This window comes from Ips typographus, linkage group LG2, assembly GCF_016097725.1.
Source record: "Ips typographus isolate SLU linkage group LG2, UJ_Ityp_2.0, whole genome shotgun sequence".
NCBI lineage: Eukaryota > Metazoa > Arthropoda > Insecta > Coleoptera > Curculionidae > Ips > Ips typographus.
In genome coordinates this window covers 14,819,340-14,840,712 of record NC_138423.1, presented here as the reverse complement: position 1 = coordinate 14,840,712, position 21,373 = coordinate 14,819,340, and the positions used below count along the sequence as shown (strand labels likewise).

Here is a 21,373-nt window from a genome sequence, read left to right as displayed (position 1 = left end):
TTTGTATTGTTTGTAAGAAAATGCTCCATAAAGTTTGATTGTGCTGCATGAGAGTCCACATGAGCGGGATTCGAGTAAAGCACAGCATTGTATGTAGTTTGGGTTTGATCAAGAAAAAGCAGTAGCTGAAAGTTGTTTTTTGGCAAATCAAAAATTGTTTAATCCTGCAAAGTGACTTTCCAATAAAAATCTTCATCACAAAAATTTCTGAATGACTTGAAAAATGACTTTCCAGTCAAATTTTAGAATGTTAAGTAAATTTTCAAGCCCAAAAGTGTCTGAATTACTTGAAAATTGACCTTTTAGTCAAATTTTTGGAGTTTCAAGTCCAAAAGCGTCAGAATTTATTGAAAATTTACTTTCAAGTCAACTTTTAGATTTTCAAGTCAATTTTCAAGTCTAAAAGCGTCTGAATAACTTAAAAATTGATTTTCCATTAAAATTTTAGAGTTTTGAGTAAATTTTCAAGCCCAAAAGTGTCTGAATTACTTGAAAATTGACCTTTTAGTCAAATTTTTGGAGTTTTAAGTCCAAAAGCGTCTGAATTGATTGAAAATTTACTTTCAAGTCAACTTTTAGATTTTCAAGTCAATTTTCAAGTCTAAAAGCGTCTGAATAACTTAAAAATTGATTTTCCATTCAAATTTTAGAGTTTTGAGTTTGAGCAATTTTCAATCCCCAAAGTGTCTGAATTACTTAAAAAGTAACTTTTAAAGTCAATTTTTTAAACGGAAGACTGATTAAATTACGTGAAAACTGACTTTTAAATCAAATTTTGGAGATTTAAGTCAATTTTCAAACACCAAAGTGTCTAAATTACTTGGAAATTATTGACTTTCAACTCAAATTTTAGTTTTACGTCAATTTTTACGCGCAAAATTATCTGAATTACTTGAAAATTTTTTAGGTTCAAGTCAATTTTTCAAGCCCAAAAGTGTCTGTATTACTTGAAAGTTGAATTTTCACTCAAACATTAGAGTTTCAAGTCAATTTTTAAGTCCAAAAATGTCTGAATTACTTGAAAACTTACTTTCCAGTCAACTTTTGAAGTTTCAAGTCAATTTTCAAAACTGATTTTCAAAATTGTCAAAACTGGTCAAATTACCTGTAAACTGACTTTCCAATAAAATTTTGGTGTTTCAAGCCTAAAAATTTCTGAATTACATTAAAATTAACTTTTTATCCAAATTTTGGAGGTTTAAGTGAATTTTTAAGCCTAAAAATGTCCGAATCCCTTGAAAATTGATCTTTCAGTCAAATTTTGTAGTTTAAGTCAATTTTCAAGCTCGAAAGTGTCTGAATTATTTGAAAATTGATTTTCCACTCAAAATTTAGAGTTTCAAGGCAATTTTCAAGCCCAAAAGTGTCTGTATTACTTGACAGTTGAATTTCCACTCAAACTCTAGAGTTTCAAGTCAATTTTCCAGCCCAAAAATATCTGAATTACTTGTAAACTGACTTTCCAGTCAATTTTTGAGGTTTCAAGTAAATTTTCTGTTAAAACTGGTGAAATTACCTGTAAACTGACTTTCCAATAAAATTTTCGAGTTTCAAGCCTAAAAATTTCTGAATTGCATGAAAATTAACAATTGAGCCAAATTTTACAGGTCTAAGTGAATTTTTAAGCCAAAAAGTGTCTGAATTACTTGAAAATTTACTATCTAGTCAAATGTTGGAGTTTCAAGTCAATTTTCAAGCCCAAATATTGTATTGTTGTGTAAAAAAACTTGTAAAAGTACAAATAAAATTAAAGTATTAGCAAATGAATGTGATTAGCAAGTAAATTGATGAAGAAACAAATAAATCCATCGGTGTCTTCCTCGTTATTGTTTGATGGTGCAATGGTGGTCCTTATAAAGGAAGCCTACTGAAAATGGTATTCAATATGATTAATTATCTCCAAAGCGAGTTTATAAACTCAGCTTATAAAACAAAACTAAACATCACTTCAATATTCAAAGTCTATATTGCAGTTAAAAAGTAGTGTACAAAATCATCTCAACTTTACATGATTAAAAAACTCTTCCTTAATATCGTTTGAAGCGATTTGCTGCTGTTTCTTCTTCTGCTGCTCTTCAATCCACTTTAGTGCTCTCGCAATTTGAGGAGGGATAGGCGGAGGCGTGGGCAAGTGGTTACCTTGAGGACGAAAACCATTTTCATCTGCCGTGTATGTTAAAACTATTGGAGTTCCATCAGGGGATTCATACTGAAACGATCCAGCAACTTGCAAAGTTTTTGCTTCAGATTTTCCAATTTGGCCTCTCTGTTCTGCGTAAATTCTATTGGAGGTTTCAAACCTAAATTGTAAGTGTCAATTGTATTTTTGTTATAATATGCACTCTATGATAACTTTTGTTTTTTTTTTTAATTGAAGGTTCAGTTCACACAACCTTTGGCTCCGGTCTGTGTTGACACTAATTGAGATTACAATCAGGTGTTTTGTACACTTAACATATACAAAAAGCTGACATAAACACTTACGAATATTTATAACTGCCATCCGGGCTCAAATCTGTATAGTACTTCAAGGTTTTTGCTGGTTGATTTTTCACTATGGATGACGTCGTAGGTATTATTAATAATACCATGGAAGCAAGTCCCTAAATGCGAAAAAAAACCCTTTGAGTGGCTTTATCGCCTAATTAAGGTCAAGTAATTCTAAAGTAGGTTGGACTTTCCATAAACAAACCTGTTTACTAAGTTAAGATAAGTAATAGGTTTTTAAAAATAAAACTGAATAACACTTACACAAATTAGTTCAGAGCGTATCAGACACATTTTAAACTTTCTATTGCTTCTAAAGACGGATTAAAATTTAAACCTATTACACACCATTATTGGTTAAAGATAGTGGGGAATATGACAAATTATAGATGGGATCGCATCAGACATTAACAACATTTATAAAGACTTGAAATACAATTTTTTATTTAAATTTGGGGTTATTAATGATGCTTGTTTGTGTAGATTGGTGTTTTTTGATAAGGTGTAAATAGCAGCTGGGCTGGACAGAAATGAATTAATTATGTCTGTAATAGCTTATTTTAGTATTGTATTTGTGCATTAGACAAACTCTAAAGAAAGGGTATTACAGCAATTCAACGCACAAACAAATGTAAAAGACAAACAGTGGATGACCGACGAAACTTGGAACATGGTACAAAGAAGAAAGAATCTTAGAAAAGCAGGTATAAATACTGAAGAACAGAGAACTGAGTTTAATGTGCGGCAAATCATTGAAAAAACCAAAGAATATGGCAAAACTGCATACTTGTGTTTCCTGGATTACAGCAAGGCTTTTGATTGTGTCAACTGGAAACGACTTTGGGATGTCCTGTCGCAGATGGGGACCCCGCGGCATCTGATTCACCTACTAAAAGAACTATATAACTATAACATAACACTAATGAAGGTGGATGGAACCTCTGAACCTTTCAACGTGGAACGTGGTGTACGACAGGGTTGTGTTCTGTCACCCTTATTGTTTAACGTATATGGAGAATAATCATAAGGAAAGCCTTGGACGGCTGGGAAGGAGCAGTTGTCATAGGTGGCAGAAGGATGGATAATCTCTGCTACGCTGATGACACCACACTTATCGCCAAAGATGAGCAGGAAATGTCGAGTCTTATTGAGCGAGTAGAGAGAGTGAGCTTGGAGTTCGGTCTACAACTGAACCGTCAGAAAACGAAACTTATGTTAATAGATTGCACGCACAGCATGGAAGAAATGCCTAATATTAAAGATGTCAAGAACGTGGAGGAAATAACTTATCTAGGTGCCCACATCAGCAGAAATGGCGGATCAAGTCAAGAAATCAGAAGAAGGATAGCTCTTGCCAAAACGGCCATGACCAAACTCAACAAAATTTGGAAAGATCGGCATATAACAACCACAACAAAATGCAAATTAGTAAACACCCTCGTTTTTCCAATTGCGCTATACGCAGCAGAATCCTGGACCTTAAAAGCCACAGACATCGCCAAGTTGGATGCGTTGGAGATGTTGGTCTGGAGAAGACCCCTGAGGATTCCCTGGACAGACTGCAGAACTAACGTATCCATACTCGAAGAACTTAACATCCAAGTCAGATTGTCAACTAAAATCAAACAACTGATTCTCAAGTATTTTGGACATGTCAGCAGGAGGAAAGATGACAATCTCGAAAAACTTATGGTCCAAGGGAAGGTAGAGGGAACACGACCTAGAGGACATTCTCCAAAACGATGGCTGGACCAGGTGAAGCAGTTTACAGGAAAATCTTTCCAAGACAGCATTAGAAGCATCTCATATAGAGAGGAATGGAGGGAATCTGCTAAAAACACAACATGAGACTAACATAGGATCACGACGCTTCAAACATGAAGCTAACGACTGGAGAGAGAGAGATTAATCTATTATAGCTTCTTAAGCTTATCAAAGAAATTTTGATTTGAAAAGAAGTAAAAACAAATCGAAAAAAAACAAAATAAGATAAAATATAGTACAGAAACACAAAAAATTGTTATTTATGCAACAAGTACAGAAAGTACATCTTTTTTGCACGTAAGATCATTAAAAAAGTGTACTTTTTTGTACAATTTTATAAAAAAAGCATTCGAGTACAGGGTGTCTCATTATAAACGGCCCACCCTTTAACTTTTTTGTTTATGATTTTAGAAAAAAAAATGTTTATACAAAAGTTGTAGGATTTGTTCTAAAGATTTGAACGCAACTTACTTGAATTATACAGAGTCTCCCAAAAAAGTGGGACAGATCATACTTATGTTTTTTTTAAATGGAACACCTGGTATATTTTTCAACTGTTAAATAGAGCACCTCGAGACGATTTCAACGATATATGGTAAGTAAATGAATTCAATATTATTCATTTATACTGTGTTATTTACCTCCGTCTTGAGTCTTTTACTGACAAGAGAAATTTATTATTATTACTATTTTCGAATCTAAAACTATATGTATATTTAAAAAAATATAACAAATTGAAAAATAATTTTGGTAAGACCGTAAATGCTGGAAATGACCACCATTCAATTCAATACAGAGTCTAAATCCTTTGCTTTTTATCATTTTTTGAGAAAACAAACCATATATTGTTGAAATTGTCTCGAAGTGGTCTATTTAACAGTTGAAAAATATACCAGATGTTCCATATAAAAAAACAAAAGTTTGTTCTGTCACTTTTTTTTGGGACATCCTGTATATATCAAGTAAGTTGCGTTCAAATCTTTAGAACAGATTCTACAACTTTTGTATAAACATTTTTTTTTGTACAATCTAAAAAAATAAAGGGGCGGCCGTTTATAATGACACCCTGTACATGTACAGGGCTCAATTGTGACATGACTCAAATTGTAGCCAGTATAATTAATAAGCTGTATTATGCAAAAAAGTCGGTTTTTACACATTTATTACTATTATTATTAAATAATGTGGTAATGAACTGAATCTAAATTGCACCTTTGAGAGTTTATTTTGCATTTTATTCTATTTTTAGTCACGAAACTACAAACAGGAAATATTTAAAATATTCATAAATCTACCAACCAATTATCCATTAAATCAAATTGTTCGACTGCATCGATCGTTAAAAGCAACATTTTGTAATGATTTTTTAAACACTTCACAACTGATAACCTCACACTTTACGCTTTTATCAAAATAATCATTACTACAAAGTGCATCTTCGAAAGCTTTAAATACCAAGAAAAACAGCGCTTTGCTTAGTCAATTTTCACTGACATGGATATGACAAAAGTACTTTTTCTGATAGGCATAAGCTTATCGGCAGTGTTTTGCTACAGTGTTGACGTTAGAGATGTGCTAAACAGTTGCGTGAAATGTGCCGAAACTGATCCGAACAAGATAAATGTGCATTTGATCCATCATTCTCACGACGATGTTGGATGGTTGAAGACTGTTGATCAGTATTATTATGGGTGTAAGTTTCGATCATTATAGTTGTAGGTTATATAATCAAATGCAATGAATAACATACCAAGAAGAGATAAATCATTTGGAGTAATAAGCTAGTCAAAAATGAGGACGAACGACATAAATGTCATGTGCCAGTCTGGTAAAGCCGATGTGATGCAATTGGACAGTTGTCACACCAACTTTTTGATAAAGTGGTCATGTGACCCACTGACGCCGGACGTCACAATTGTTTTGTCACTTACGAAGTTGGTTGCCATCTTTGTTTCACTCCTTATTTTTTAACAGTTTTTTCTTCTAATCATACCATACCTGAATAATGTTATTAACAACCAAATTTTAGAATCCCACATCAAACCTAGAAATATATTAAAAAATGGAATGTTCCACTTAAAAAAAAACTATGTTACATTTGCCACTTTTTTTTTAATCACCCTGTAGTGAAAAATAATTGCAAACTATGCATGTTAGTATTCTCTAGAACTATTTTATTTATCGAAATAATTATTGATATTCATAATAATCTTTTTCTATGACTGTTTAATAATATGCTTATTACTCACTGCTTTTGAATAACACCCATGTATAGCAAAACTCAAAGTAAAATGGAGTGACGTAACTTTGAAGAAGGCAACGTTTACAAACGTTCATTTGTCAAATTTAGCAAGTGACAGCTTTGTCACTTTAACAGCAGATTTTATTGGCCGGAGTATGGAGCGAGCAGAGTGTTTTTGACGTCACGATGACGACAGTTAGCAAAACCATACTTTGATCAACTGTCAAATTACGTCATTGTGACGTCAAAAACGCCCTAGTCGCTCCATGGAGCGTGAAAACAAATGCGGCCTTCATTTGTGTTTTCCTGAATACTTTCCACAGGAGAGTTTTCAAAAAGGATAGTATTCTACACGCACGTAATGGCTATTACTCACTCGATGAAAACTTTATCTTCGTGCGTAACTATTATTATTACATATGCTCGTTGTATAATCTAGTATTTCTGTCGTCTACTAATTAATGCCGTTTTCGATTTAACTGCTCTAATGGAGATGAGATTAAATATGGTTTGTTTCATTGTATTTTGTTATGAAATCGATGGCAGGAAAACATGGGTGAGTATTAACGATATTCATTTCTTTTCTCTCGGTTTTATTCTACAGGTATTTTAATTTTCAAAATCCTTTTGGATCGATTTGGTCGAACTTCGATTATTGTGAGCACAGACGGTACAGGACGTAAGTTTTGATATAAAAAACTTTTTCAAACCCCAAACATTAAGCTCTTTAAATACATATTGTAGTTAATAGTATATTATTCAACGCGCATGTAATAATAGCTATTACTCACGAAGAGAAAGTTATAAATTATAATTATCGAGTAAGTAATAGCACACAGATATAGGAATAATGACTTATTACTCCAAACTAGTGGGTAATTAACAAATTATTAAACAGTCGTAGAAAAACAAAAGTGTTGACACAAACAGTTTTTTTATTTTAGTACGAAAAGATATTGCTAATATTGCTGTGGAGAACATACTTAATTCAGTGGTTAGAGCGTTATGGGATCATCCAGACCGAAAGTAAGACTCAAATCTAAACCGACTATTCCTAACGATTATTTATTTAATTTTGCTTCATAAGATTCATTCAAGTCGAAACAGCATTCTTCTACAAATGGTGGATCCACCAAAACGAAGATATGCAAAACAAATTCAAGACTCTGGTTGAAAACGGTCAGATTGAAATAATCAACGGTGGATGGTCGATGAATGATGAGGGCTGTGTCAACTATTTGTCGGTTATTGACCAGTTCACTTGGGGGTTTAGGTAAGTTTTAAGAAAAACTTACCTTTAAAGTGTCAGTTTCTGATTAATTTTTGCGATGAAGAATTTTGAATGAATCCTTGGGCGAGTGTGGAAACCCAACTTTTGGCTGGCAAATCGATCCATTTGGTCACAGTAGAGAACATTCGTCCATTTTATGGAGGATGGGATTTGATGGGTTGATTTTCTCCCGGTTGGATCAAAACGAACGGGATTTGAGGAAAGACAGAGGAAGTTTGGACTTTTTATGGCAAACTAGTGCTAACAATGGTAAGTAGATATTTGACCCAAGATTTTGTATTAATTAACTGAGTAAATAGAGGATAGTGTAATTTATGGAGGAATTACACCCGACGCGATCTATTATCCACCAAGTGGATTTTGTTTTGATATTGAATGTGGAGATGACAATATTGTGGACGATCCTGATGAAGAAACTTACAATGCTCCAGCTAAAGTAAGTTAAGACATAATTTTCAACAGTTTTCAGGACTAATCTTCAGAAGTTACATCTGATTAGCCTGAACACGTTGAGGACATTACATTAATGAGTAGTGTTTCCAACAAATTCAGATCTAATCCACCTGCATTCAAATTCCAATATTCCTTAATTATGTCAACAGGCTGAAGACTTTTCCAACAGAATGAAGGATTACTCGAAATGGTTCAAAACCAATCACATCTTCGTAACAATGGGTGGAGATTTTCAATACCAAGCTGCCGAAGTTAATTTCGAAAACTCTGACAAGTTGATCAAGTAAAAGCCTGACGTTTTTCCATAGGAACTGTATTTAAAAAAATAACTTCTAGAGCTTTCGAAAACAATGAAGAAGTTAAGCTAGTGTATTCAACACCTACTTGCTACCTAAAAGCTTTATACGAAGCTCAGCCAACGCTAGAAATAAAAACTGACGACTTTTTCCCTTATGGTAGTGGTGATCATGGTTACTGGGCTGGTTACTTCACCTCCAGACAAAACTATAAGAGACTGGAAAGGATCACCCTTAACACACTTCAAGTATTAGTTGCCTTCCTCACCAGGTTAACAGGAAATTATTTAAATACTTTCAGATTGCCAAGCAACTGAACTCAATCTCTCTAGCTAAAGGCAAAACTGTAAACTTGGAGTCCATTAAAAGTATAAGGGAAGCTATTGGGGTAGCTCAACATCACGACTCAATCACTGGAACTGCAAAACAACACGTTTCAGATGATTACACCAAAATATTGTCCAAGGCAATTAAGATAGCTGAATCCAACTTTACTACTTTAGTTGGGTGAGGAAAACTAAATAGATTTTTCCAAAATAATCATAAGTGAAATAGCTACTAAAGCTAGGATTTCTCATTGCAAAACTCTAGACTATAATATAATTCGTGACATTATTAATCTTTATATTACAGGAATCTTCTGGACATTGATATAGCAGCATCCACTGAACTCACTTCTTGCCTTTTGGCCAACATGAGCATTTGCTCCACCACCCAATCAGCTGATGAATTTTTGGTTGTGGTTTACAACCCATTATCTTGGAAGGTCAACCAAGCTATTCGTCTGCCAGTTGAAGCCGATTCCTACACAATTCAAGGCTCTCAAGGTTTGTTTTAATATTTCTGCACCTTTAGGAAAAGTCCATGTTGGTTTTAGGAGAGGTTGTCAGTGATGTATTAACCCCAATTTCTAATTTTACTTACGTTGAACTGGAAAACGAGCGACCAGCACTGAAGGAACTGGTTTTTGTCGCCTCTGATATACCACCTTTAGGTGTGAAGGCTTTCAGTGTCAAGAAAAACGGAGACAATGAAGAAATTCAACAGAATGTGGCTGACACCCTTAAATTTGGAAACGAGGTAATCAATCCCGCTTCACCCCTTTTATCAAAAGTTAATTGGCTGTTTTTTGTAGGTGGTTGGTTTTGAAATTGATGAAACCACTAATCTACTGAAATCAGTGACTATGAACGGTCTAACTGTGGCTGTAACTCAACAATTCATGCACTACACTTCTTCAAACGGTACAGACGACAGCGATATCTCAGGAGCGTACATTTTTAGACCTGAAGGAGTTGCCATCCCCTTTGACAACCCCATTATAGTCTCCAAGGTTCAAGGAGAAGTCGTGGACGAAGTTCAACAAAAAATCAACGACTGGATTACCCAAATTATCAGAGTATACAAAGATGGTTTTAATTACATTGAGTTTGATTGGCTCGTAGGACCAATTGATGTGTATGTTCCAAATATACTAACAACACAGAGATGAACTAATTTTTTGATTCCAGTTCTGATGGTAGTGGCATGGAAATAGTATCCCGGTTTACAGTGGATGACTTTAAAAACAACCAAACCTTCTACACCGACTCAAACGGAAGAGAAATGATGCAAAGAAAACTGAACTATAGACCCACATACACTTACGACTCTAGTTTAGAGCCAGTAGCAAGTAATTACTATCCGGTAACCTCAAAAATTTCTATTAAAGACCAAGAGCAAAACTTGCAAGTGTCAATTTTGAATGAAAGATCTCAAGCTGGAACTAGTTTAGATGAGGGACAACTCGAACTGATGGTTGGTTTGCTTCTTAAGGTTCTTATAAAAATTGTTACTATGATTAGTTGCCTTTAGGTGCATAGAAGGTTACTGAAAGATGACAAGAAAGGTGTGGGCGAAGCCCTGAATGAAACTGAGTTCGACCAAGGTATAGTCGCCAGAGGGCAGCACTATTTGATTCTTGGGCCCTTGTCTGGAGTAACAAGTGAAGGTAAAGAGTCTTAAATTCTCCAACTGTTCATGAGTGATCGAGCACTAAAAGAATTGTTACGGTCAGTGTTGCCAGGTCCAGAAAAAATTCCTCAACTCTGGGGAATTTAAACCAAATTTGATATTTCGGGAAACTTTTAATTTTTTTTTAAACCAGTGTTAATACATTTAAGAGGAACAGTTAGTCAAAACTGAACCGGGCTACTAGCTACTAATTCAGCTACAATTTGGGTAGTTTGTATTCTAATTACTTTTTCAAATAAGTAGCTGTAGCTTTCTGTATTTTGGCATTAATATTCATAAACCTACATTATTCAAGTTTTTTTATTTCGACTTGTATACTTTAACACAATAAGACAATACATAACAATTTTAAAAGATTCAATTTACACAAATATTACATACAGAGTGACCCAAATGGTTCCATAGAATGACTAGCAAAATAGTTATGGACTAATTACCCACCCCTGGGTCACTCTGTATTATACTATAATTTGTAACAAGTAACTTAAAAAGTAACTATATTAAACCAATTAGGATCTTTAGTCTTGAGTTACTTTGTAGCTTTACCTTTTTTTCAGAAAGTAGCTATCCAAATTGTAACTTGAATAATAGAATATCAATGTAGCTTGTAGCTGTAGTTAGCTACTTTATTTCAGTAGCTTGCACGGCTCTGCCACAGGCTCTTCTGTCAAATACAACTCCATGAAGCTATCAAACTATAAAATACTGCTTAAAGGCAATACGATCAGTACAAATCATATTTAAGGTCTATTAATACAATTTTGACATACAAATGTATGTTTGGGTCCAAATTTAATCTGTTACAGACATGTCAACTGGCAAACTCGGATCTATAAAGCTATTAAACTAAAAAAATCACTTGAAATGCTTTTACTTTAGTGTTAAACTACGTTAAATGCATTTTTTAGCTTTCTAACTTAAATTTTGACAGGTAACACATCTATTTCTGTCACAATGTTGGCAACTGTCAAATATACTTTGTTGTTTATAGGTTTGTGAGTAGGAATTGAACAGTCGTGAAGTGTATCTGTTCAAGATATTTATTTTAACTTGGAAACTTGGAAAATTTACTTAAAAGCAATACAGTCAGCTTAAATCCTATAATAATATTTCTAATTATAATTTTATAGTTTCATGAGTTATTTTTTGGTAGTTTCGACATGTAACTGTATATTGTGGATATATTTCCATCTGTCGCAATAGTGGTAACTGTCAAATACAATTCCATGAAGCTATCAAACTATAAAACAATGCTTAAAGGCAATACAGTACAAATCATATGTAATGCTTGTTCATAGGTCTATGAATACAAATTTGACAGTTCTTTGACATTTAATCTGTTACAAACCTGTCAACTGGCAAAATCGAACCTATAAAGCAATTAAACTCAAACAATCACTTGAAAAGAGATTAAAATAGTGTTAAATGTAAAAAATGTCCTTTAGAGGCTCATAACTTAAATTTTGACAGGAAATACGTCCATTTTAAACTGACGGTGGTAAAAAATGTTGGTTGCTGTCAAATACACATGAATCTATAAAACTAGTACTGTTATACTAGGTTCATGAATAGAAATTGGACAGTCGTGACGTATATCTGTTTATTTGCAGCGTCTGCCATAAACTTGGAAACTATCAAAATCTTTGCCATAGAGCTATAAAATGACAAAACTTTTTTAAAACTAGTACAATCTGTTAAATGTTTTTTAGAGCTCTATGAGCAGGATTTTCAACAGATGTGACCTTAACTTGTTTTTTTTTTAATTTTTGGGTACATTTTTGCATTTAAAGATTGGCAACACTGGTAATTTTTTTTACATTTATTTTAGAGTAAGAAATACTTATTTCAGGTTAACTTATCAGCCATTTTCTGGAGGTTTTATTTTGCAGGTTTTAATATATTCTTCCTTCTTGCGCTTATTTTTGTCGACTTTTGACTGGATTAATCTGCACTTTATAATTATTGCTTGATTTGTGCCTTATTCGTGTTTTTGTTTTATTTTTCTTTTCGTCATCGTTTTCTCTTAAAGTACTACACCATTTACACAGGTAGTTTAGAAAATATCACTTGGATTTTAGAAAATATAAGTTGCATCTCAGAACTTACAAATTGTATTTCAGTATCGTAAATTTGATTTCAGAAAGCGTGAGTTGGATTTCAGATTAGTTTCTTGTATTTCAGAAAAGGTCTGTTGGATATTAGAATAGTTATTTTAATTTCAGAATTTGTCACGTGTATTTTGAAAAAAGTTATTTCAATTTCAGAATTTTATTATGTTTCTGTGTGTTTATTAGTCCATTTTTTTAATTTAATATCAGCGAATTGTTCTATATGTAGTAACAATTACGAGTTACAAAACGCCAACAAGAATAACTTTGTCAAAGAATACAAAATTTACATCCAAACTGGCATATCTTCATTTGCTAAAACTTTTAATAACTTTGTAACAATGACTGCACAATTACCTTTGACAAATGTTAGTATGAAGATTTCTGATATACAACTTTAATTTTCCAAATTACAAATAATCGTGTCAAAAATCCGACTGATCTTTTCTGAAATTCAAGAAACTATTCTAAAGTATTTGCAATTTCTAAAATCAAAGTTATTATTATAATATTGAATTTACCGTTTCCGAAATACAAGTGATATTTCTAAAATCCATCACATGGTTTCTAAAATTCAACTAATGCTTTCTAAATTAAATATGTAAATGGTGTAGTTTGCTAGTTTAAACAAATGTTTGATGCTTTATTACAGGTCATAGTACAACAACCCAAGAACGAATTCTGGCACAAAAGAAACTGTTACAACCCTGGATTGGAGTAGCCAAAGCTGACAACGTACCCGAAGAAGTTACTAAAACACTTTTGGAATCTACTGTATGTAGTCCACCAGTAAAACTAAATTATTTATTTACGCGTTACTTATATTTGCGAAATTAGTACTCATCTCTAAAATCAAGTTTGCCTGAAAACCTCAACATCTTAACTTTGGAACCATGGACCGACTCAAGTTACATACTAAGACTCGAGCATATTTTGGAGAAAAATGAGGATTCCACACTGTCTGCCTCAACCACCATTGATTTGGCTGTAAGTCCTTCACTGAATCCTCAAAAATAGTTTGAATTTGTGAATGTTTCGTAGGAGCTGTTTTTGAACTTTAAAGTGTCTGAAGTGGTCGAAACCACTTTGGGGGCTAACCGAAAATTGGATTCCTTCCAGTCCAGATATGACTGGACTTACCAATCAAGCTATAAAACACGTAAATCGTCGTTGGATGGTACTAGCGTCACTTTGGAACCCATGGATATTAAGACTTTTATTGTTAAACTGTCTAATTCTTAAATAATAAATAAAATGAAATGAACTTAAGTTGCTTTTCTTGTATGTGGGTGTAAAATTGAATGTTGACAGAATAAGATTTTTCTTAAATCAATTTCTGAAAAACTACAAAAATCCAGTTTCCTTACATTCTGATCATGTCACGTATAAATCAGTTTTTAAAATCTTATTTAATCATAGAAAGCAACACTGGAAACCACTTCAAATTAAATCGATAACAAAACAATTTATAGCTTTATCAAACCGTTCCTCATTATCATTTTAGTCAAATATGAGTGTCACAAAAGTACTTCTCGTGTTAAGCGCCGTTATTTTGACGGTACTAAGTTACAGTGTGGACGTTAAAGATGTGTTCAACAGTTGTGTCCAGTGTCCCGAAACTGATCCAGACAAGATTAATGTTCACTTAATCCATCATTCTCACGATGATGTTGGATGGCTTAAGACTGTTGATCAGTACTATTACGGATGTAAGTTGAGAATTTTGTTTGTTGCTGTTAGAGTGTTCATAAATAAAAAATATCTAATACACAAAACTGTTAAGCATAAGCGACTTTTTGAAATATTGGTATGCTGAGTAAGCAGCCATAGCAAGCTAAGGAGGACTGCTTACTTAACTTCTAAGCGGCTGACGTCGGGTGAACGTACCCATTGATTTTGAAATAGTCTAAGCACCTGGATACTATATCATAAACAATTCCAAAGATAATTTCTATAGAAACGGTGAAATCGGATGCTACTTTTGGTTAATTCTATCATGTTACTAGAAATGATTTTAAAAATAAATTTATCTGGAGGTGGAAGTACTAGTCTTATCTGAAACTGTTAATACAGTATCAATTCAATAATTCAAAATCAACACTGACTGTTCTTCTTCTATTATTTTTATACAGGGTGTTCCAGTTTTAAGTGTCAATAATTCACCATTCAATGGCCCATCAAAATTGAACCAATTTTGATCAAATTTGGAACAAATACTTATGAAACTTCTCTGTGTCCAGAGTGTCCAGACACCACCTACAAAAAAAATCTTTATTATCATCCCTTTCACAAGAAAACCAACTTTCATGTAACACAACACGTTACTAGACAGTTTAGACAAAAGTTACTTTCCTAAAGTAATGAGTATCAATTTCATAAGTACTTGTACCCAATTTGATCAAAATTGCTTCAACGGTCTCAGAGAATTATGACAAAAAACACGATTTTTAAAGCTGAAATTTAGAGAGCTCTATTTTTACAGGTCTTCCAGGACGCCCTGTAGAGTGTTTCCTCTTTATAAACATAATTATACAGAGTGCCTCAAGCAAGAGTAAGCTTGGTGCACTGGTACTTATTTTCAGCGAAAGCTTAACACAGGAAAACACCACTTTTTCTAATTGAACACCCTGTAAAAATTTGAATAGCTTTTTTACGGTTTTAGGTATGTTTGAACAATTTTGATCGTTTAAACTAAACTTTTGAACACCCTGGACTTCAATCCTAGGCACCGTTTTTTTACAGAGTGTCCAGAAATTAAATCGTAAAAAAGTGAAACAGCAAATTTAAGCTTGCGTGATAATAAATCCACCCTGTATATCTACTTAATGAGTTTATTGCCAGTCTGGGGCAATTAACACTGTCTACCTGAGTTATTGTATCTTTTACTTTAAAATGGTTTAGAAGGATTTAAATCTGGTCATCTGGGAGGTTTACAAGTTAATTTTTGGCATAGTCAAAAACACAGGAACTTAGTTTTACTGGCGTTCAATTTTTTATTCTATAGGTAGTGTAAAACTAAACGTTCAAGACTTGTGAGTCTAAATTTGAACTGAATAGTCTAAAAACTTGATATTGACAACAAAATTCGTTTCTTCAGACTGCAATCCATTGTCGAGTGTCTGAAACTGGATTTCAAGCACTAAAACAGTCCGGAAATCAAGATCAAAATTGCTGCGCATAAAACTAATTTTTTAGTACTAAAAATTGTCTAAAAGTTGAGTTTTCAAGTCTATAGAGTTCAATTACATAGTTGAAACACCCCAAACTAAAATTTCGGACTAATTCATTCTAAAAAGTAGTTTTGAAGACTAATATCGTAGCATTTAGTGTCAAAATTGTTTACTTTCCATTCTGACGAGTTTGAAACGCACTAAAACAGGCCAAATTTCTTAGAAATGCTCCAACTTTTGTACCGATGAGTGTAGAAGTCAATTTCAAGTGAAGAAGATTGAAATGACAGTTTCAAAACTATGAACGATGTACAAACTGACTTTCTGGCCTAATAATTCAAAAACTTTGTGAAGATAGTCTTGAAACTCGATTTTTCAGGCTCAATACAATCTTAAAGTACTGAAAACTGTATAGATTTTTAAGAAATGCTCGAATTTTTAGCACTGATATGTCTAGAAGTCAATTTAATAGTGACAAAGCTTAAATGACATTTTTAAAGCTATGGAGAATGTAAAAATTGTTTTTTAAGTCTGCTAATGTTAAAAACTTGATGAAGATATACTTGAAACTCTATTTTTCAAGCTGTAAGCAGTTTTAAAGCACTAAAAATGTTCCAAAGTTCTAAGAAAATGAAAAACAAAGTAAAAAACTTGAAAGTTTGTCTTCAAGTCTATTTTCATAAACCTAATGTCGATATCCTGTATTTAAGACTATTTTCAATACTAAAATATTGAAATGTGTCTATCAAATTATGAAAACTTACTTCAAATGCAAATCTGTGTTTGAGTTTGAGTTTGAGTGAGCAAAAAAGTAGTTTTCTGTGTCTACAAGTCAATTTTCAATACTAAAGTCTTCCGATACAATTGAAAAAAAGTCAGTCTTCTTTAAGTTTTCTTTAAGTTGAATTGGCTTCTTCTTCGTTAAAGTCTTCTTTAAGTTGAATTGGCTTGGTTTTCAACTTAATCTTTGTTTGTGTATATTTATATATGTTTTCTTTTTCATACAAAAATAGACTTTATATATGTGTAAAAGTGTAAATTCTAGATTGCGCAACAATATACAGAGCGGTCCAATAAGAAAGGTAATTTTAGTTTACCTACATGTCAAAAATTATGATCTTGCGTATTATTTGTAAAAGAGAAATTTGGTTACGGTCTGGTTACTTTATGTGTAAGTGACAGATTTATGTCTGATGATGTCCGTAAGGTAAAAACTGGAAAACCTTTGGAATCCTCACGAAAATAGCAAAAAAGTAATTAGTAATTGAATTGAAAAAAGTAAAGTAATTGATAAACCACTTTGGTTCACTGCCTCTAGTCACCAATGTATTTGCTAACTTGTGTTAATAAATGAGACAACTGTCCTAAATGTAATGTTATTTACAATTAGGACAGTTGTATTACAGTAATTATTTTAAGGTTAAATTGTCTTAACTAGTCAATTAATATTTTTGTTTGTAAAAAAAATTGTGCTTAAATTAATCTATAAAGAGTTCATTTAATTTAATTTCAGTAAGGAAAGATATAGCTAACATAGCGGTCGAAAACATCCTAAACTCTGTGGTTCGTGCTTTATGGGATCATCCAGAAAGAAGGTAAGTAAATGCTTTTCCTGTCTCTTCGTGATCATTCATCACTATGAGAGATGGAATATATAAAAGTTATTCAAAAAGGCTCTATAAAGCAATTTGCAATCAAACCACACTTCAGGTTTAAACATTATTGTTTCTCATAGATTTATCCAAGTAGAAACTGCATTTTTTTACAAATGGTGGACTCACGAATCCGAAGAAATGAGACAAAAATTCAAGACCTTAGTTGAACGAGGACAGCTGGAAATCATCAACGGCGGATGGTCAATGAATGACGAGGCCTGCGTCAACTATTTGTCCGTCATTGACCAATTTACTTGGGGTTTCAGGTTGGTTCTGACTTTTTTACCAGGTTCACTGGAGTTTCATTCATATTTCTTCAAAAAGGATTTTGAATGAGACGTTGGGCGAGTGTGGCAATCCAACATTCGGCTGGCAAATCGACCCATTTGGTCATAGTAGAGAGCACGCGTCTATTTTGTGGAAGTTGGGGTTTGATGGGTTGATTTTTTCGAGATTGGACAACAACGATCGTCATATGAGGAAGATGTACTCAAATTTTGATTTTTTGTGGCAAACAAGTGCAAACGATGGTGTGTAATTCATAGTCAATATGTAACAATAAATTATTATTATCCTTGTACAGAAACCAGTATAATCTATGGGGGAATCACTCCAGAAGACACTTACTATCCACCTAGTGGATTTTGCTTTGATATTCTTTGTGAAAATGACAATATTATTGACGATGCCAATGAAGATGAGTACAATGTGGTGACAAAGGTTAGTCATAATTTTTTGACTAACTCTCACTCAAAATTTCCATTTATTACAGGTTTCAGATTTTGCCAATAGAATTAGAACTTTTCAGTCCTACTTCAAGACCAATCACATAATCGTCCCAATGGGGGGAGATTTTCAGTATCAGGCTGCCGAAATAAATTTCGAAAACTCTGACAAACTTATCAAGTATGATTTCTCTAAACTTGATGCTTTAAGTTGCATGTGAATTTTTCAGAGCTTTCCAAGATGATGAACAGATTAAGTTGCTTTACTCCACTCCATCTTGTTACCTTAAATCTGTGTACGAGTCTCAGCCAGAATTGCAAGTCAAAACTGATGATTTCTTTCCTTACGGGAGTGCTGATCATAGTTATTGGGCTGGATATTTTACCTCAAGACCAAACTACAAAAGATTGGAGAGAATCACTTTGAATACTCTACAGGTATAGTAGCCGAGATGCAGTTTTCGGTAAGTTAACCAAAAAAATTACATGTTTTATGTTTTAGATAGCAAAACAGTTAAACTCTATTGCTTTAGCAAATGGTGAGACAGTAGATCTTAACTCTGTTAACGCTCTTAGAGAAGCTGTAGGAGTCGCCCAGCATCATGATTCAGTTACTGGAACTGCCAAACAACACGTTTCTAATGACTATACCAAAATCTTGTCCAAGGCTATTAAAAATGCTGAATCGGACTTTACCACTCTAATTGGGTAACAGTTAGTACTTTCTAGATCTGGATAGCAAACTAATTTTTGGTTGTGTGCAGCAAGCTGCTAGATATAGAGTTGGCAGCGTCAGTCGAACTGTCTTCCTGTCTTTTGGCCAATGTTAGTATATGTTCAACCACCCAGTCAGCTGATGAGTTTGTGGTTGTGATTTACAATCCGCTATCTTGGGTGATCAACCAAGCTATCCGTCTTCCAGTTGAAGGAGATTCTTATACAGTACGTGGGCATGAAGGTTGGTATTAACGATTACTTCCATCTAGGACAGGAACCTGAACCCTTTGCTGTGCTGTCCGGTCCAGGTTCTTCTCAATTAGTTTACAAACCTCTTTCAAACGTGTAAGATTAACTGAAAATTATGTCAATATATCTTAATGCAGATAATTATACAAGTAAAATCTTTTGGTCAGTTAAAAGGTCATGTATACCGTTATTCCAAACATTTTTTGAACAGGGAATTGATGTAACAAAAGCTCTTCATTTACAGGAGAAATTTCCTCTGATATTGTAACTCCAATCTCAGACTTTGCTTACGTAACCCTAAACAATGTAAAACCAGCTAAAAAAGAATTGGTGTTCATCGCTTCTGAAGTGCCTCCACTAGGTATAAAATCTTACCTTGTCCAGAAGAACTTTCAAGTCAATGAAAACCACCAGAACCTAACTGACATCCTAAAGTTTGGTAACGAGGTAATTACTCACAGTTTGCTTCTAGTTGAGGGTACAAATTATTTCAATTAGGTTGTGGGATTTGAAATTGACGAGTCCACCAACTTACTAAAATCTGTGACCATGAATGGCGTTATAGTGGAAATTACCCAACAATTCATGCACTATCAAGCCTCGAATGGGACTGATGACAATGACCCATCTGGTGCATATTTATTTAGACCAGAAGGAGTTGCTATACCTTTTGATAACCCCACGATTATCAGCAGAACTCAAGGAAATGTGGTGGATGAAGTCCAGCAAAGAGTCAACGACTGGATTACTCAGATTATTAGAGTGTACAAGGATGGATCCAATTATATTGAGTTTGATTGGCTTGTAGGACCCTTGGATATGTAAGAATAACGTTCACGTAAACAGAAACAATTTTTACACCAAACTATTTCAGATCTGACTATAATGGAATCGAAATCATCTCAAGATTCACCGTTGACAACTTCAAAAACAATCAAACCTTCTACACAGATTCCAACGTGAGGGAAATGATTGAAAGAAAATTGAACTACAGACCTACCTACAGCTACAACAGTTCTATTGAACCAATAGCGAGCAATTATTACCCGGTTACCTCAAAAATTTCCATTAAAGACCAAGAACAGAACTTGCAAGTATCTATACTGAACGAAAGATCACAAGGTGGTAGCAGTTTGGATGAAGGACAATTGGAGCTAATGGTAAGGTTTTGCTAAAATTGTTAGTTTTGTGGTTAGGGTTGGTTTTGTACTGAATTAGGTGCACAGGAGATTGGTTAAAGATGACAATAAGGGGGTGGAAGAGGCCTTAAATGAAACAGAGTTCAATCAGGGAGTAGTGGCTAGAGGACAACATTTTCTGATTCTGGGTCCTAGTTCGGGATTAACTGGTTAGTTAATTTAAAGTCGTTTTGGATAGTTATATTTAAAACAAGTTGCAGGTAATATTGTGACGACTCAGGAACGAATTCTAGCTCATAAAAAACTCCTCCAACCTTGGGTAGGAGTTGGAGATGCATCCAAACTCCCCTCCGAAGACGTTGAGAAGCTTTTAAGAACTGAGGTGAGTTAAAGTGCAGATTAAGTGAACAAAACAACTACTTTTTTACAGTTTTCAGCATTGAAAGCCAGTTTGCCTAAAAATGTCAACGTCCTAACCCTAGAACCTTGGACAGACTCCACGTACATTTTAAGACTTGAGCACATCTTGGAGAAGAACGATGATCCAGAGCTTTCCACCTCAGTTACCATAGATTTGAATGTAAGTTATGGCAAAAATTACTTTTTAATTAAGTGTGGGAGATGACAAATTACGTTACTATTTGACAGGAACTCTTTGCGACATTCAAAGTGTCTGAAGTTGTAGAAACCACTTTGGGGGCTAACAGAAGATTGGATTCTTTTCAGTCTAGATACGACTGGAGTTACGAAGCTTCTTATAAAACCCGCAAAGGGTCATTGAGCGGTACTAGTGTCACTTTGGAACCTATGGATATTAGGACGTTTATTGTAAAGCTTTCTAAAGAATGAGGCCAATAAACTTGAGAATACCTTAATAGGGGTTTTATTTCTGTTTTGAATGTGACAAATAAAGAGACAAATGTAACATTCAAAACATTTATTTGTTGGTTACATTGTTGCGTCCTATTTTTCGTTGATTTTCTGTATAGTTGGTAGTCTTTTATGTGAAGTATTCAAATAATGCAACATTTGAGTAAATCAAAACACTGCTAGGTCAAAAAACA

At 33.8% G+C, this 21,373-nt stretch overlaps 4 protein-coding genes across 5 annotated transcripts; 3 read left to right on the top strand and 1 right to left on the bottom strand.

Moving 5' to 3' along the window:
* Window positions 1–1,947: 1,947 nt before the first annotated feature.
* On the bottom strand, window positions 1,948–3,415 carry LOC145724234 (endocuticle structural glycoprotein SgAbd-2-like). Of its 2 annotated transcripts, none has more exons than XM_081972388.1 (3): window positions 3,275–3,415; window positions 2,485–2,603; window positions 1,948–2,300 (listed from the first exon to the last, which is right to left on the bottom strand). In XM_081972388.1, exons 1-3 carry the CDS (start codon window positions 3,362–3,364, stop codon window positions 1,994–1,996), a joined length of 516 nt encoding a protein of 171 aa, XP_081828514.1. In that variant the 5' UTR covers window positions 3,365–3,415; the 3' UTR covers window positions 1,948–1,993. The 2 variants fall into 2 exon arrangements, with proteins under 2 accessions (XP_081828514.1, XP_081828515.1); XM_081972389.1 differs by lacking the exon at window positions 3,275–3,415 and adding an exon at window positions 2,752–3,208.
* Window positions 3,416–3,564: 149 nt separating this feature from the next.
* On the top strand, window positions 3,565–4,335 carry LOC145724624 (uncharacterized). Its single transcript, XM_081972981.1, has one exon. It carries the CDS (start codon window positions 3,565–3,567, stop codon window positions 4,333–4,335), a length of 771 nt encoding a protein of 256 aa, XP_081829107.1.
* Window positions 4,336–5,718: 1,383 nt separating this feature from the next.
* On the top strand, window positions 5,719–13,918 carry LOC145724233 (lysosomal alpha-mannosidase-like). The gene is made up of 16 exons (XM_081972387.1): window positions 5,719–5,944; window positions 7,438–7,519; window positions 7,581–7,766; window positions 7,828–8,033; window positions 8,084–8,220; window positions 8,387–8,520; window positions 8,574–8,781; window positions 8,835–9,040; window positions 9,167–9,360; window positions 9,411–9,613; window positions 9,669–9,991; window positions 10,045–10,330; window positions 10,388–10,523; window positions 13,307–13,428; window positions 13,492–13,641; window positions 13,696–13,918. The coding sequence occupies exons 1-16, from the start codon at window positions 5,746–5,748 to the stop codon at window positions 13,894–13,896; spliced, it is 2,973 nt and encodes a 990-aa protein (XP_081828513.1). The 5' UTR covers window positions 5,719–5,745; the 3' UTR covers window positions 13,897–13,918.
* A 231-nt stretch (window positions 13,919–14,149) lies between these two features.
* On the top strand, window positions 14,150–21,184 carry LOC145724467 (lysosomal alpha-mannosidase-like). The gene is made up of 16 exons (XM_081972759.1): window positions 14,150–14,363; window positions 17,338–17,419; window positions 17,560–17,745; window positions 17,804–18,009; window positions 18,063–18,199; window positions 18,252–18,385; window positions 18,435–18,642; window positions 18,707–18,912; window positions 18,969–19,162; window positions 19,415–19,617; window positions 19,669–19,991; window positions 20,045–20,330; window positions 20,389–20,518; window positions 20,570–20,691; window positions 20,740–20,889; window positions 20,958–21,184. Exons 1-16 carry the CDS (start codon window positions 14,165–14,167, stop codon window positions 21,156–21,158), a joined length of 2,967 nt encoding a protein of 988 aa, XP_081828885.1. The 5' UTR covers window positions 14,150–14,164; the 3' UTR covers window positions 21,159–21,184.
* Window positions 21,185–21,373: the final 189 nt, after the last annotated feature.